General features: G+C 40.4%; 1 protein-coding gene across 1 annotated transcript in view; it reads right to left on the bottom strand.

Moving 5' to 3' along the window:
- Positions 1–14552, bottom strand: part of RET (ret proto-oncogene) — a 40581-nt gene extending 26029 nt beyond the window's left edge. The window contains exons 1-8 of the mRNA XM_009884575.1: positions 14402–14552; positions 13360–13482; positions 9946–10197; positions 7989–8282; positions 7261–7502; positions 5336–5537; positions 4673–4872; positions 48–306 (exon numbers count right to left, since the gene is read on the bottom strand). Of these exons, the coding sequence (XP_009882877.1) occupies positions 48–306; positions 4673–4872; positions 5336–5537; positions 7261–7502; positions 7989–8282; positions 9946–10197; positions 13360–13482; positions 14402–14552 (1723 nt within the window). The remainder of the gene's footprint in view (positions 1–47; positions 307–4672; positions 4873–5335; positions 5538–7260; positions 7503–7988; positions 8283–9945; positions 10198–13359; positions 13483–14401) is intronic.
- Between the last annotated feature and the right edge of the window lie 2503 nt (positions 14553–17055).

The following is a 17055-nucleotide window of genomic DNA, read 5'->3' as shown; positions in this document are numbered from 1 at the left end:
AATACTTATAACTCCTGTAAACAGCTCTAATTAACTTGAGTACTTACCAGTTCCTTCCAACACAATAGTGAGGAGGGTTTTGGTATGCTTCCTGCTCTGTTTGTCTGTAGCTTGAATAGTGTATTGTATTTCCTTGCATTCGGGTCTGCGTAGCGCAGCTGAGTCATTCACATAGAGGCTTCCCCATTTGCCTTCTCGGCCTTGAAGTATGCTGACAGGATAGCAGCTTACGTTGAGGGACAGTAACTTGTAGGTGATGTTCACACCACGGAATTTCATACAGTTTTCGATGCAGATTTTTCCTATCTAGGCTCAAACACCAACAAAGGAATCACAGACAACAGAAACAAAACTATACATCAAAAACATTCTGTGCTTCCCAAAAATACCTGAAAGAAAACTGAGCATCTTACACCTTGCAGAATTCAGCATTTATCTTGGGTTTACAGATTTGATATTTTACTACCAATGCAGTACATGAACGCTTCAAGTGTGATTTATTCTCAGTAAAAATGAGAGGGAAAGCATTACCATTGTCTTCAGACTAACAGTGGAAATGGAAAAATCCCTGACCCAGAGACTCAGCGATATTTGGTGCCTATGCTGACGGTCAGCAGTGTTCAGTACGACCAAGACCCTGTGATTTTGGAAAGTCCAAGTTCAGTCCCTGCTCTGTCCCAGCCTGACCAGTGAGAAAAACTTTGGTTTTGCTTGAGAAAGCGAACAGCTCGGCGTGAACAAAGCTGAGACTATTTTCAAATGAGACAGAAATAGAAATTGCTAATGCATAATTTTCGTAGTATTACAGTCAAAATGTTTCTGGCCAGCAGAGTTCTCTGAAAGCCTTAAAAGGAATAAGAACCTCATTGTTTCCCATTTGCAGTTTTTAAACATTTTTTATCTAAAAATTAAAATATGTTGGTTTGCCAAATTTGAACTTTTGCCTGACAGAATATCTATGCTAGAGCACTCCTCAGTCTGAAACAGTTTATCTAAGAAGCACAGGAATGTAAAACCCCGTCTCCTGCCTAGCTCCTATAGGAACTGGTCCAAAGCTCACTTTGGTTTTTCCATTTACAAGAGTGGGATTCGGATCAGGTCCAGAGGCATTGGCTTTCCTTGCAGGGAAAACCACAATGGGAAGGGTGGGGTGTTATTTAAGGGGACTTGGTAATGGACTCTTTTCAAATGGTGCAGTTAAGAGGATGTGTTTTCAAGTAAAACCACTGCTGGTAAAAGCATATCTGTACATCTTGAGTTTAGCATTCTTATTAAAGAATGTTTTAAAAAAAAAAAGTTTTTGTACTAAGACCTCTTCCTATGAACCCGGACTATTTAAAGTCATAGAGGAAGCTTTTGCAGTCCTAGAAGCATACTTTGTCATAGGATACTCCCACTTCATCTAACTTACTCCCATTCACATCACTAACTGGACGCTTGGCACCATTTGCTGGGGGGGGTTTTTGGGTTTTTTTTTGTTTTTTTTTTTTGTTTTTTGTTTTTTTTTTGGTGACAGGATAATATACAAAGACTATTAAAGCAATCAGAAGTTAGGCCATTTCTTCCACGCTGTCTCCTCTCCATAGCGTGATGGGACTGGCTGGAAAAAAAAAAAGACGACTTCAACTGTTCATAAACTGTCTAGACGCAAGGTCTAGCCAGGTCCCTTCCAGAACCACGTCATCTTAGCTTTGGTGCTGCATTGCAACTGGCAGTGTTTTGCAACTGCTTAGATGGTGTTTCTTTGAGGCAGCAGGAGAACATAATGATGTTCTATGGCATGAACCTTTATATAGACTAAATTGTCCTTTCTGCCTACTCTGTCATAACTGCTTTTTCCAGGCACCTTTTTGATCAACAGAAATTTCTTGCAAAGAGGATGGAGAACACCCCATAAATTTGGGGAATCTGATGAGCAGATTATCCTTAGAGTAGCACATGGGCAAATTTTCCTTTCTCTGTATAATTTGAGGAGAAGCTAAAAATGCCCCCTACTCACAAAGTTTCTACAAGAAAGATGGGCTTTCTCTTTTTGCCTGATTCCACTAGGTAAAGCCCAAGCTTGTAACTTTGCCCTGCACCGCAGGTTCTGGAGTCAGCACAGCTCTCAGATGCTGCAGAGCACAGCCACAGGGGAAGGGGGCAGAATTAGCCAGTTCCTCTTTCTCTTGAGGAAGGTGAAAAGGAGCCTGGTAATCAGGATTAACATCAACATACAGGGGAGGAACCTACAAAGGTGCATTTTGCAAGACACGATAGTTAACGCAGAAATACCATTATCAGAAATAGGAACGGAAAAATCCATCTTTTGAGCTCCAGAGTTTAATAAAGTCCGGATAATGATAATGACAACGTTCCTCTTCACTGAATTCCAGGGACATTTGGACATATAACCTCTCTAAAAATCTCAGCCAATGTTATTCATCATTTGTCTCAGTAAATGTCAATAGAGCTTTAAGTCCCTTGATAAGTTAAATGCCACTGGGCAAGCCTGTACCATCAAGGCCATGCTTCTGTTATTCAATTCATTTAGCTGCTCAAATAGACAAATGGCATCAGCCCAGCAGTTAATCATTTCTTCACGCTCTTGTGTTTTCCTTAGGGCAAGAGACAGTTCAGCCTTCATATTGATTTGGCCCAGTACTTTTCCTCACTGCTCTGGCACATCACAGCTAATTATGCAGATGACTTTAATAATGTGAAGTGCTGGGGACTAAGCTGCTTCCACTGACTTGTGCTCCAACCTGAGCCCACTGTAAATTCAAACCCAGCCTCAGAAGTTCATGACAGTAATAGATCAAGATCATCTCTAGAGCCAGGATGAGTTTTGCATTTTGCTGGTCAAGAATCAGAACAAAATGTCTTTGTGAATTTGTCTTTAGGCAGCACAAAGAGAGATCTCTTCCCACAGACTTCAAGTCCTTCTTGCCAGAAACAGTTTTCCCTGCTACTACCGCCACCCAGTGAAACTGCACAGTCATTGGGCAGTGCCACTGTTTCCAGAAACCCTAATATTCCCTTTCAGACATTTGACTGTCCTGACAACATGCAAAACCAGCAGCTTCAAAACTTAAGTGGTTTTGTGGTGGTTTTTTTTTTTGTTGTTGTTTTTGCATTCTGGAACTAGAAAACTGTATGCTCCCAGACTTCAAACAAATGCATTCAGGCAATCTAGGGTATGCACAGATAAACATGGTTTAACCAAATTTAATTTGGAATTAATTAATTAATTCATAGTATTATTGTACGCATACACCTATATGTAAAATACATATATGCACGCACATACAAACAAATTACTTCATATATATTCATACACAACTAATAGTTAAGTTTCCACACTTTTTAAAATTACAGTTACTTTGTGACATATGCAATTGGGGCCCGTTTCTGGATGCTAAGAGCTAGACTGAGTATCTTGCACACCTATGCTGTTATTTCTTTTAGGAGGAACCCCACTGATTTCACCCTATCTCCAGGCAAGATTTTTTTACACTGCTGAGAATAAGGCTTCACAATCTGGTGCTACAAAAAAACCAAACCTAACATCAAAAATACTGTGATCTGCACAAAAAGCACAGAATATGCTCTGAAGTTTCTAATGGACTGCAATTTTAAAAGTTGCAGCCACAAGGCATCACAAAATGTCATAAAGTAGGTTTTTGTAGGAAACCCACTGTGTGAGCATACTTGGTATCTTTTTCTTATTTAGGATATTCCATGCAGACTACAGGTAAAACGTTCCTTGACTAAACAGTAGCACTTTTATTGGTCGTGTAAGACCTGTTCCATACTCTCACAAGCTATCAAGCCATAGTGCATTCCATCAGAACAAATATAAGAACACCAAAAGTATCTAACTTCCCTTTTTCTTTCTTTTTACAATTAGCCAGAGGCTTAAGGATTAATAAAACTGAGTTCTTCCTTAGAAGTCTTCTAATGCATTGGTTTGCTCTGCAATTGGGATGATCATATTTTAGTCTCAATCCTCCTCTCTGCTACGAGTACAGCGGCAGTTTTATAGGTTTATTTAGTTATGAGGTGTACTTTCCAGCAGCTCCCCCAAAATGGCTCATCAGTGATGTTTTTAATATTCACTTTCGTAACATTAATTGTACTGAACTAGTTCCCTATTAATGTACATGTTCCATAGGAATTACATTGTAATTTTCACCTGATTAATGTCAACCTGTTAGAAAGTGCTTCTGGCAGGCATTATTAATGGCAATGGTGGTGATTAAGCTAAAATGAGGGTTAAATTAGGAAACACATTAATTACTAACTAGCCATTATCTAGAGAAAAGCCATTAACATACTGGAATATGTAGAGCTGGAACTCCAGTAGCTGGGTTAAATTTCTCTTTTTGCCCTTGATGTTTCCCCAGTTATTTATGCCTAAGCCACTCATGGTTGCAAGTCCTTCTGTCTCTATTTCTCTCTACTAATGCTTCCATGTGTAGCCCCTCTTCTGTTATTATGTGATGGAAGAGCTCGTGTTCAGTCTACCTGCTGTCCACTGCATCCAGCAACGGTCATATCACTATGAGATTTTTCATTGATTCTACTTAAAACAGCTACAGCCAATGCTTTAAAAATGTATCTCGCCTCAGTGATCCATCTGCTAAGCTCTGTCTCTAACGAAGAGTAAAAGTGTCATTAACACAATTCTTACTTGTGCAAAGCGTTCAGCATTTCTGTTCACTATGAACTGGTAAGTCACGTTTGGAAACTGAATGCTGACAGGGAGGATGGAGACATTGAAATGAAGCATCACCGATCTTTCTGGGCCATGAAATTCTGTGTCATTCACCAAAACATCCAACTGGAAGGAACGATGCTCTGTGACTGAAATACTTTTATTCAGTACCAGTTCTGCAAAAGAAAAGATTAGTCTATTACCAACCCACATCATCTGCCAATGTATCTTTTGATACTGCAATACCAACAAAATGATATCAAAATTATACGTATCAAAGTTAATCCTAATAGGAAGCAGAAGGTGAGCTAAATATGAAAATATGCTCCTATGGAGTTATGCTCTTTGTCATTCAAGATGTTTGGAGAGGTCCTCTTCCCTTCTACCTGCCGTGCTGAGAATCCTACAATCAGAACCTCTTGCGCATCAATACACACAACATCATCCTGAATACTCCCTTATCTCAGAGATGCACAAACTCTGTGTTTTCAGTACATGTTTAAAAATTGGCATCTGCTTAACTTGAAATTTCTCAGCTCTCTTTAGCTCAATATTTACAAAATACTTGGAAAAGTTCAAGAGCTTATCGGTCAATTACTAACAAGCAACTTCTCCTTTATTTGAAGAAAGAGACCTTACTGTACTCATGTTGAGTTCCCCTCACTTGGCTGCCATTTGGGCTGAAGTGGATTTCATCAAAGATGTGCTCTACCCGAAATGTTTCACTTATCCAGGGATCGTCGGTAATGATGGTTCCTGTGTATTTCTTTCTGCTGCTTTCAAGGGGATAAATAGGTGTGGTGTCTGCGTCGTATACAGTTAGTGTTGCCAGGACAGTTCCCTAGAAGGAAATAATAAATAGCACTACTGAATGACCTTGAAGCTTTCTTCCCCCGATACATGTTAGGAGATCGAAATATTGGTCAAATAAAACCTTACAACTTTATCTAAAGCCCCCTTTCATTCAAATTCATTTTAAGCTTCAGGTCACCACTATTTCACACCTATCTGGACCTGAGTTAGAAGCTCAAAAGAGGATTGTATGACAATTTCTTTTTCAATGTCACCATTTGAGTCTATGTCTAAATACAGTGCTAAACTTTTGAGGTAGGAAATGAGTGCGCACGCACAGCTCTTGATTTTTTTCCTCTTTTTTTTTTCCTTTTAAAAAAAAACCCAACAATGTTATTCTCCAATAATACTAAAAAAGCAGGTAATGTGTGCACTAAAAAGACGAGGAAATACATTCAGACAGGTCCAACACATTACCTGAAATGACCGACGTGGCCTGGGTTGGCTGTCTTCAAGCTTAGTCTACTAGATTGCTGTTCTCTACCTGGACACCAAAGCCAGGAGGCCTTTAAAATTTTTTATTAAAAATTATTTTATTACAAGTTAGTTTAGTTACTAGAAAAGATTGAAAGTTTCCAAATATAATGCTTTTTTTCCACTGCAAAATTACTGTGAAATTCACTATGTCCTGAACGCTTTGCATGCACGTAATTTCAAAGAGAATATTTTACTTTATCAAACAGTTCTATGAGACCTTCACTTTCTACCATCCAAAGCTAAATCAAACTCCCAAATCTCAAAAGAACTCCTTTACGACCACGCAAATGGGTTCACAGGTGTCAACACCTGTTCTAGTCGGGAGGTGGCAGCAAACTCCCAAAATCATTCTTCTCCCTTCCACGAACAAACAGGCAAAACACATTTTGAAGGGAAATCTGGCTGCAAAAAAACTGCCGCTGTTCTGAAACAGAAGTCCTCTCACGAACAATGCATCATTTAGGCCCCAAAAGAAGTGCCTTGTCTATACCATTGACTTGTAAAGGGTTGTTGCTCCGTCAGGAAGAGGCAAAGGGCCCACCTGTGTACTTCTCTACTCAAGCAAGGGCTGTATGTGGGCAGGGGGCAGATACGAAAGGGATTTGGACCTCCTGAAAGATCGCCTTGGGGGTTACGGGAAAAGCGGAAGGTCACCATTAAAGCAAGATCCTGGAGCTCTCCCCTTAACAGCCTGTACACTGGAAACTTTAACACCTTTGCAAGTGCAATGTTTGTCTGCAGCAGACAACCGCTCCACCTAACTTTCTGTTAACTGGTCCAGCGTGCTAATACATGTTCTGAACGTAGTTCTGATATCTCATATAGATTTGCATATATGGGAAGGGTACACACATACACCTGTTGTAACAACTGTCAATTTTAGTCACCTGAGGGAAGCAACCCTGTAGCAAATACACAGCAGAACTCAGTATGAGGAGATACAGCGATCCTGATGACAGTCCTAGTAATGGTCCATCCAGACCTCAGGAACTGCTAACACATCTTTACACTGTTTAAATCCTGACCCAAACTCTTCTTACTTTGGGATCTGAATAAAATATAACTCAGGGGAGAAGAATTCTACAGACTCAGCATTTTACAATCACAGCTCTGAAGAACACGGTGTAGTCATACGCTTGACACCAAGATCCATTGCCCAGAGCATGGCATCCCCCAGTCATCATGCCCCCACCACCGGGCTCCTACTTCAGGGATGAGATAAAGGAGAACATCACCTCTTTTCTGTTGAACTCCACGACAGCATCTGCAGTATCAGTGCCATTGGGAAGGAAGGGAGGAGAGTCATCTTCATCTAACACATTCACCAGGAAGGGCACCTCAACCTGCATTTCCCTGAAGCCCTCTCTCACGGTGCATTTGGCAATCAGCTCGTATCTCTCTCTCTCTTCTCGATCTAGGCGCTGCGTCACACTCACGCCGGTGGTGTTCTCATTGTATCGAAAGGGCATCCCTTCAGCTGAAAAACATAGCCACAGCATAAATAGGGACAATCACTTCCCGTAATAGGACTCTGGTAGTTTTCTTCTTTAACACTCTTTTGCAATCCAGTAAATCCATTTGGACATCATGACTGCATGATAAAAGGCAGACTTCAAAGTGAAACAGAAGGAAGTTGTAGGGCTACATTAGGTAGGCAGAAAACATGGAATAGATGAGAAGATCCTACAGTCTAAAAGAAGCACAATTTAAAGCTCAGGATATTCCCAATCCGCTCTTAGTGGGTGCAAACTTCTAAAACAAATCTTTTTTCCTTAGGGAAGGAGATAGTCCTCATTCCCATCCTCTCTGCATATCTCAAAGGCAAAATCTTCAGCCTCGGTTCACGTTTGCAATGGAATTTCCTTTATAGGATCAATCTAGACGATCTACTACAAAAGAGATCTTAACAATGCAGCTGTTTACATCTATTGCTAATACGCGAGTGGCTCAGTTCCAGTTTTACCTGCCAGCAGTTTGTAGGAAATGCTGAGATTCTGACACAGATGATGAACTGAGGGTAACTGGAGCTGATGAAATGTGCCAGGTGGTTTATTCTCCTTGATGTGAAAGGAGAGATCCATTTCTGTGAAGCAAAGCTGCCTTGCTGTCAGGGAACTGCAAGCTGGTGCAGTAGCATTGATCAAGGAGAGGAAAACTGTGGTGCGTGTAGCAGAGTCACACTCCTTCTCTTGGAAAGGGTGGGATGAAAGAAAGACATACAGCATCACCTTTGATAACGGCATCCAGTTTCCTACAGCTTAAAAAAAAACAAACACCACCAGAAGAAATATTTTATAAAAGATAAGCCAACATTTCTTTTACCCATTTTGTGCTCTAGTCCGTTATTCCACAACCAACCATATAGTCCTATTATGTAATAAAACAATTCTTGAATATATCATTTGCTGGTTGGAAGACTTGAAATTTTAATCTTAATAACCTCAGTAAGCCAAAACACTATAGGTGTTACCACCACTTTTGCATTGTAGAACCTCACAGTACAATATCAGCATTCTGTCTCTAAGACACTGACATAAACCAGGTCGCTATCAGTAATCAGCTTTTTGATAGGACTGATTTTTGGAGGCACTAGAGCAGAGGGGAGTGACAGCAGGGAAAAGAGTGCGCAAAATGGCAATAAATATTCAGGACAGACACACAACTGCTGTCATTTAAGTCACAGTGTTGATTGTTTATGCCAGTTGAGGATATGCCCAAACTGTTTTTGCTTAGAGGACAAATTGTTTCATCATTTTGAAATATAAAGAGTTGGTCAAAAGGTAACACAGAAGTGAAAAATCAACCTGTGGCATCTACTAACACAGCCTCAAGCCTTAATTATTTTGATTACCTTGCTTTGACTACAGACAGAATGATAGCGTCTCTGTAACAGATCTAACTCACTTGAAAAGACGCTCTAGGTCACTTTGATCCCCATGAACAAAACAAGACTCTCAAGTTCTGGATAGCTATTCTTCCTTTGTTCAGTTACAAAGAGCTATCTGATATTCATGAACACCGAGTACCAAAACCACAGCGAAAATGGGTGAGATATCAAGCGCTCAGCGCTTAAAAAAATAAAGCAGTAAGTGTCTGAAGTTGAACATTTAAACATCAAGGCACCTAAGTCAAAGGGTAGTGTTGATATATGGCTCTTACAAACTCAAGACAGTTACTACAGACTCTCTCCAACAGCAGATTTTCTGCAACTGATCACAGCGGTATGCCATTAACTCCTCACCCATTTCCTCCTCCACCATCTAATGGTACCTAATTTCCTCATAGATCAAAATCACCAAAACCAATTTACTGCTACAGCATAAAAGAAGGGGGAAAAACTGAGATAATTAATTTCTGTAGTTCAATAGTAAGCTTCTCTAACAAAGCCAAATCTCAAGAGAGGGAGAGAGGTACACTTAACCATTTCTTCCAAGAGCTGTTTGGTGTCACATGCAAACGTACTTTCTGAATCCACATTACCAGATTTGAGGACCATTTATAGAAGAGTTTGAACTAATCTAAGTGCGCTGGTCTGGGCGCGAAGTGCCCAGCATGAACACAGTGGAATCAGCTGAATTTGCATTAGTAAATGAACGAACTGCACATCTCAATCTAAAGCTGCGACTTACACAACTGTGAAATGCAGAAAAAAATACTGCAAGTAATGCAACTTTCCCACTGTATTGAAGTGCACAATGTGAGCAACTGGATCTGTCCCAGGTCAGTGTTCGCTTTGGCATGTGGTTCCCTGCATTTGCCATGGGTTTCATTAGGTCTGGTTCCTCTTTTTAAAGGGGCAGATGTGCTTTTTTTTTTCCAAATTTGATGCTTGTTCGCTGATGGATAAGTCTCGTGATCTGAATGTATTTTGCTTTAACAACAGATACTTCAACAAGAAAAGCTAGTCTTCTCATACTTACATAGCATGTTAAAGTCTTCTCTATCCAGACTTTTGCTGAGGTAGAGAAGTCCTGTTTTTTCTCTGATTTGAAACCAATGATTTTCATGGGATCTTGCTCGAGAAATGACAAGATTCTGGCACAGATGAAAGTGGGCCACTTCCCCATGTGAATCCCTCAAGGCATGGATGCGCAGGAGTGGTGTACCTGCTGGCTGATCAATGTAGACATTCTCCGAGTACTCTTTTCTGGGGAAGTAGAGACCAAAGGCAGCTGCAAAGGAAGGTACACAAGAGGAGAGTTGCTCCCAGTTAAATGATTTTTGCACTGGCATTTTCTTAAGAGATGCATCTCCAAAGAACCAAAGGCTTCATTCTCTAAGGACTAAAGCATTAAAAAAGATGTGGAAAAAGGCAGATCCTCATCTGGTGCAAATAAATATAGTTTTACTGCACACAAGCCAGGGACATAGCCACCAAAAATTTGGCCTGTATAGTTTATATTCAAGTTACAAAATCATCTGCTTTTTGAAAGCAAAACTGCTTTGCTGTAAAGATGGCCCAGTTGAAGCAGAACGCTTAATGAACCTCTGCTCGCCAAACTTTACTTAAGTTCATATCTGGAGCTCTCAGCTGTAACTCCATTATCTCACAGATTACATTCAAAGAATGAAAAACCCTTTGATGAAATCATACACTTTAAAAGCCTAAACACAGTGTCTGCTGAGAGAAAACACCGGAATTTATCAATGCTCACGCACTTTTCCTTAGATTGCATAAAACCTCTCTCACATAGGAGTCCTTTTGTAGCTCCCTCCCTTTCTAAACAGGCCAGTATGATACTTTTGGTAGAGAAACTGAGAGTTGTTTAAATAAAATTCACATGAAAGTCTTATAAGTATTTTGAATATGACAGACAGGAAAACTGAGAACTGACTTGCCTGAAGTGGGGAGGGAAACGTGCATTTATTTTTAAGACAATGGCTGTGACTGACCTATTGTTCTCCAATTTTTTTCCCCCCTCTTACAGACATTCACATTTAGTAGGGCTCAGCTGCCCCTTGATGCCTGTTTCTTCAGCTGATCTCATCTGAGCAGGTCACTTTGCAATGGCCTCTTCCTCTACTCCTTTCCAATGCTTCAGGGAGATCTTCTTGCGGCCCTCCAGTACCTAAAGGGGGCCTACAGGAGAGCCGGGGAAGGACTTTTTACTAGGGCTTGTAGCGATAGGACAAGGGGGAATGGCTATAAACTGGAAGAGGGCAGGTTTAGATTAAACATTAGGAAGCAGTTTTTCACTTTAAGGGTGGTGAGGCACTGGAACAGGTTGCCTAGAGAGGTTGTTGAGGCCCCATCCCTGGAGGTGTTCAAGGCCAGGCTGGACCTGGGAGGTGTCCCTGACCGTGGCAGGGGGGTTGGAACTCGATGATCTTCAAGGTCCCTTCCAACCTAAACCACTCTATGATTCTACTGTTTGCAGATATGACCACAGTGGAATGCTTGACAAGCAAGGAAGGTACAAAGCAACGCTCATTGCACTCATGCTCACTGAAATACTGGAACTGTCACTCTTGTACTTCACCTGCAATGACAGTCAGCACTCACTCCACATTGCAGAACTTTGCATCATTTAACCCGATTTGATAAGGAGTAAGGCACAGAAAAGGCCCACACATCTGCTGAACAAGTGAAAACAATAACAATTGCCATATGTTACTAATACAAGACTATCTTAGCTTAAATCAAGCCAGATACAACTGGAAAGAATGGTAATACAGCAGTAAAATGAGGGATATAATGCCAAAACATCTTCAAAATAGCATCAGACTATAGCACGTATTTATTTTTTGTTATTATTGGATCCATACGCTGTTCTACTGAATGGAGAGGACCACAAACAAACTGTAAATAAGAGACCTCTAATTTCATTTGGAAATACCACAGAAACCACTGTACCTTGCAATGATTCATGACATCATCAGTATCCCTGGATGCAATTATATCTGTGAGATTTACAGAGGCACATTATTTTTTCTACATATACTTTGCAATATATGAATAAAGTGGTAAAGTAATACGGTAGGTGAATTCACTCCAAAGTAATTAATTCAAAGGGAAGCCAACAATAATCTTTTTGAGTTTTAGATAAGCATTAACTCCTGACGTCCTCTGTCTGGAAGAACATTATTACTTCTGATTCTGGTGCTATCACCATCTTTTTGGTGAGTTAGATTCCTGAACATTCATAATACATTTCAAATATTTTCCCAGTCTCTCTGTCTGTCTTTTTGGAAGTGCAGGAAAGCCTGGTGAATATGCACCGCTAGAAGTCCTAACAAACAGGTTTGTTAACAAGAGGGATAAGGTGATATCCAAATAGCAAGTCCAATCCCAGTGCAGGGAAACAGATTTCCTTGAGGTATTTTCTATAAAATCCCAATTCTAGATTTATGAAAACTTCCTCATGAGAAATTCAACTGCAAATTCACTGCTCAAGACTGAAAAATGACTTTTAACCTACTGATGCATACAAATGAGGTTTACACAACATTAACAATGAGACAGAGGAATATTTACTTATTTCCTTATTTCTAAGACTGGGGTGAACAGTGCTGTGTGTTCAGCATCACAAACACAGCATGTGAAGCAGGAACTCTGGCACCGCAGCAGAGACATCAAATCACCTCCAGTAAAAGGAGTATATAGAAAGTAGAGTATACATAAACAGTATGGATGTGTACAGTGTGAAATTGGAAAAGGGAAAAACGAGGTATTTTGAGTTGTAATTATTTATTTCCTCATCTTAAATAAGTGTGTTAAGCTTTATATTCTTTGCTCGACAAATCTGGGCCCACACTATATGGCCAGTACATACACAGTCGTGCTTAACAAAGCACATGAATAGTTATGACAGACACTTAAATGTCTGAAACTATGCATGCAACTACATCTCAGCAGAGGTCGGCATCCAGACTGCTCTGCATTTGAAGGAAAAAGTTAGTATTTAGCTGATGAAGCTAAATTCTGTCCATCATAAGTGTTAGCTTTTAGTGCAGAGCATACCTGTCTATTAAAGACAACACCTAAGTATACTTTTAAGTGACACTGGTGGATCTGACATACTTTCATGTTTTACTTAGAAAACAAGTATTTCAAGTGAAGACACTTTACAACACTGTAGAAATTTAGATGGTAAAATTAAAAAAAAAAAATTTTGATTTAGCCATGTAACAAGAAACAAGATTCACCCAATGCTGCTGATCTTGAAATTACAGAGATTTTGTAACATGGTTTGTGTCACTCTCTAACTCCATTTCAAGCACTGAAAGAGATGAGAGGTATGCAACAGACTGCCCAGGTCACAACCGTGCTCTGCATATAAATCTTTGGAGGCTGATTTTGAAGGAGACCTTTGAAGTAGAGACGTAGCACCCACTTCCCTGAGCTGCATTCATTCCTTTAAGGCCTAGTAAGTTAAAACCAGATTCAATAAACTTGCCATCTGGCAAGTATGCTGCAGGAGGAAGAGGTTCTAATCCTGGCCACAGTTCGTTGTGTCCTGGAAAAAAAAAATAAAAATCAATTTCCAAGGACTTGTGCAAGCTTCCTATGGAAGCCAGATGGAGTTTTTATTGAATCTGCCATTTAAATCAAGAGGAATCAAGATGGTTATGCTCAAAACTGGTGGTTGAAGTGCTTTTGCTTAGGAATTAAAAGCAGAAAAACATTTCACATTACAACCTTGAAATACACCACGAGAAGGCTGTGCTGTGTAACATACAGGAGTAACACAACAGAGAGAGAGAGAGAGACTGAGTTATTGGAATATTTTGTAATCTCGGAACCTTTTTTTAGAGGATGCTTCAGCTCTCTTCTATTCTACAATCAGCGCAGAAAACACGGCAGCCTCTGATGGATGAGCAATATTATGTGATAATAGTGTATCAGTAACATACAGAAGAGAAAAGTGATCACATTTAAGCGGATGTAATGCTACTGACTAATAGCTCCTACAGGAAATAGATACAGTTATGACAGCAGCTTTCCAGTTCAGGGAGAGAAAGCAGATAAAAGAGTGAAGAAGTGAGATTATATATACTCTGAAGCCTTCATGATCGCCTTTTGAAATAAGGCAATTTTTCATGCGGCTTTTTTCAGTCATGAATGATTAGGTAAATAATGCCCTTTTTTGTACAAAATTGTTATAAAAACTTTATATGTTTTTAGTGCTTTTTATTATAGACTTGAATAGCATTGGTGGACTACTCTTGATGAAAACTATTAAACACTATAGCAACCATCAACCACAATGAGGAGAAACATAATTTAACTTTTTAGCCAGAAAATCAAGTGGTGTCAATTTTTTTTAATGAGTAAAGAGGAAGACTTCACTGTGGAAGACGGTCTCCCAAACAATGTTTGCAACCATCCTTCAAGGTTTGCAGACTTTAGAAAATATGTTGTAAAGCAAATTATACCAGTCACAACATTTGCTCTGGGACAGATGCGCTTTGGTAACTGGGAAACCATCTCAGATCCATGTGGATCACTTGCAGAGTCTTCAAGCACATCGGAGATGGTGAGAAGAGAGGACAACCAGCACACAGCAGGACCACTGGTCAGGAGCATCCTCTCACCCTGGCCCACAAGGGAAAGGTCCCGGCCACAACATCCTCTTCTAAAGAGAAGCCGGTACAGGTTGTAGCAGCCAGAGAACTGCTGGTCAGTGGAACGGAGCAGCTAGCTCGCTCTTGAACCTGGGATTGAGGACCTAAGAGCTAAACCCACAGAAGCAGTGAAAGCAGGGCACTGTTCAAACTCAAGGCCTGCCACCTACCCAAACCATCTGCCCCAAGCTAAGCAAGCAGGTGTCTTACATAGCTCAGAGTGAAAACTCAGAGCTTAAATGATTGCTGCTTGGTTTAAGTTACACCATGTATTTGAACTAAAGACCCAGTCCTGATTTAAAAGACTTGAAATGACTGAAATCTAACATATCTCTTTAATGTTATCTTGTGTTTCATTAATCATGTCATCTGAAAAGCAACTCTCCAGCCTAAACGTTTGCCATCGTCCAGCTTCTTTTCCCCAGATCATGTTTTAAGTTACATTTTTTTCCACTAGATGAAAACCTTAGCAAGTTTCATGGTGTCTTCTGGGTGAACGTGCACTTAAACACAAGCACTGGGTTGTGTTTTTTAAGAAAACATTAAAGAAAAACAAGTCAGCAAAATGGAAATGGAACAAGGGTTGTTTTTTCATTCAGCCAGTAATATACACCTATATAACCCACGTCTCACCAAAGTTACTCAGAGCTCCCCAGCATTTTGGAGGACAACACAACAATTTATTGAGACTAGAACAGACCTCATGCAATCAAAATCCTTAATCAGGAACTGACATGCATCCCCAAGAAAAGGGGTACGCTCTTAACGCAATGATAGCACTATCACTGTAACATACAGGACTTAATCACGTAAGAGATGAACATGGGAGTCTGCTGTTAATAATCCCCAATTTGTTGCACAGCATCAGATTTCAACAAGCACTCATCTGGCAAGGTTAGTTTTGTGTTCCCGAAATAATTACCTTTACTTTTGATGAGTAGCCATTATGTTCCATTACTAGTATTAACATACCCAAATGTTTGATTCATCAGAGAACAAGAGCAGCAAGGCACTTGTGTATTTTAAATTAAAGGACTTGCCCACTTAATGCCCTCCTAGCCCCTACATAATTAAGAAATAAACTCACCCTTATAAACCAAAAAGTCAGTAATTTAGAAAAAACACTGTCACGTAATGAAACAGTAGCATGAAAGAGCGTAGCTGGAAACAACGCTACAGGGATTAAACACCCTGCAAAGTATTCAAGACAATATCCACCATTTAACACAGGTTGATCCATCCCAGAAGAATAAAGATGGTTTTGCCAGCGTTTAGATGAATGTCTTTTCAGTCAGAGATGGTTTAGCAGAGAGAACAATCTCCACCTTATACAGTGAATCGCTCCAACCTTTCCTTCGGCTCAGCAGCAGGATTGTAAATGAAGACATCCCACTGCACTATCCATCATTGCACTGGGACTCATTTAAAAGGTAATCACCCAAGAAGAACTATTTCCAATAGACCTGGCTGCACACCACCAGAAAGAACCACTCAGGGAACTAATATCCACCAGGGCAAAACATAACCATGGTTTAAACAAAGCACCCTGGAAAGCTATTTAAACATCTCTAAAAGGGACCCGTCACCAAGGAACGGCTCTGGACGCTCATACCTGCAGTTCATGGCCGAGCACAGGCTGACGGTTTCCTTTTTTAAGCTGGGGGAGAGTTTCAGTGTCAGAAACCACAGGCTGAGGAGGAGCTCATGCCAGGCAGCACTGCTCGCTCACCACCACTCTCTGGGGTCCTTGGCTGACCACACCGTCACGGTACGAGACAGCCTGTGCCAGACGGGGACACAGCAGTGGTGGTGGAGGGACCCCAGGTCTGCTGTGCTCCCTGCCACACGCCTGCCCAGGCAGGCAGCAGGGTAAGCCACCCGTACATCCACCGCTCAGGGGATGCTATTACTTGCACAAATACGATTATAAAAATTTCTCCTGGTTTTATCCAAAGAAATCCAGTCAAATTCTGCCATCAGCTCAGTGAGTTTCGTCTGCAGCATTAGCGTCTAGGTCTAACTCCCAGCGCATTCGAGAGCCACTAGAACAATGACAAATAGAAGTACCGGCGTACACTTAATTAACTAGCAAGCCATTAATGCGGCTCAGCAGCATGACGTTATTTATTTTTAGACATGTTATTTTTAAGCTGATCATTACAGAAAGTGTAACAGATGTGATATGAACCAGAGAACATAAAGAAACTGTATTGAAGGGAAAATGAAATGAATTCCTTTTCCATAACGCTGCTCATGTGAACCCTGGGTTAGCGTGGATTGCGGAAAGATCACTGTAGAGTTTCACACCAGAATTTTCTGAAAGTATGCTCAAACTTTATGGAGCTGGATAATTGCTAAGTTTCACCTGTTGTGTACATTTAAATCTAGCACAATTATTAGAGAATGACAGAAGGAACTTCAATAGCAGCAGTATCAGTGAAATACATGTGTTTTACAGAATATGA

This window comes from Charadrius vociferus, unplaced genomic scaffold (genome assembly GCF_000708025.1).
Source record: "Charadrius vociferus isolate BGI_N301 unplaced genomic scaffold, ASM70802v2 scaffold655, whole genome shotgun sequence".
Taxonomy (NCBI): domain Eukaryota; kingdom Metazoa; phylum Chordata; class Aves; order Charadriiformes; family Charadriidae; genus Charadrius; species Charadrius vociferus.
Note: the sequence above shows the minus strand (reverse complement) of the source record. Positions and strands in the feature narration are given on the sequence as shown.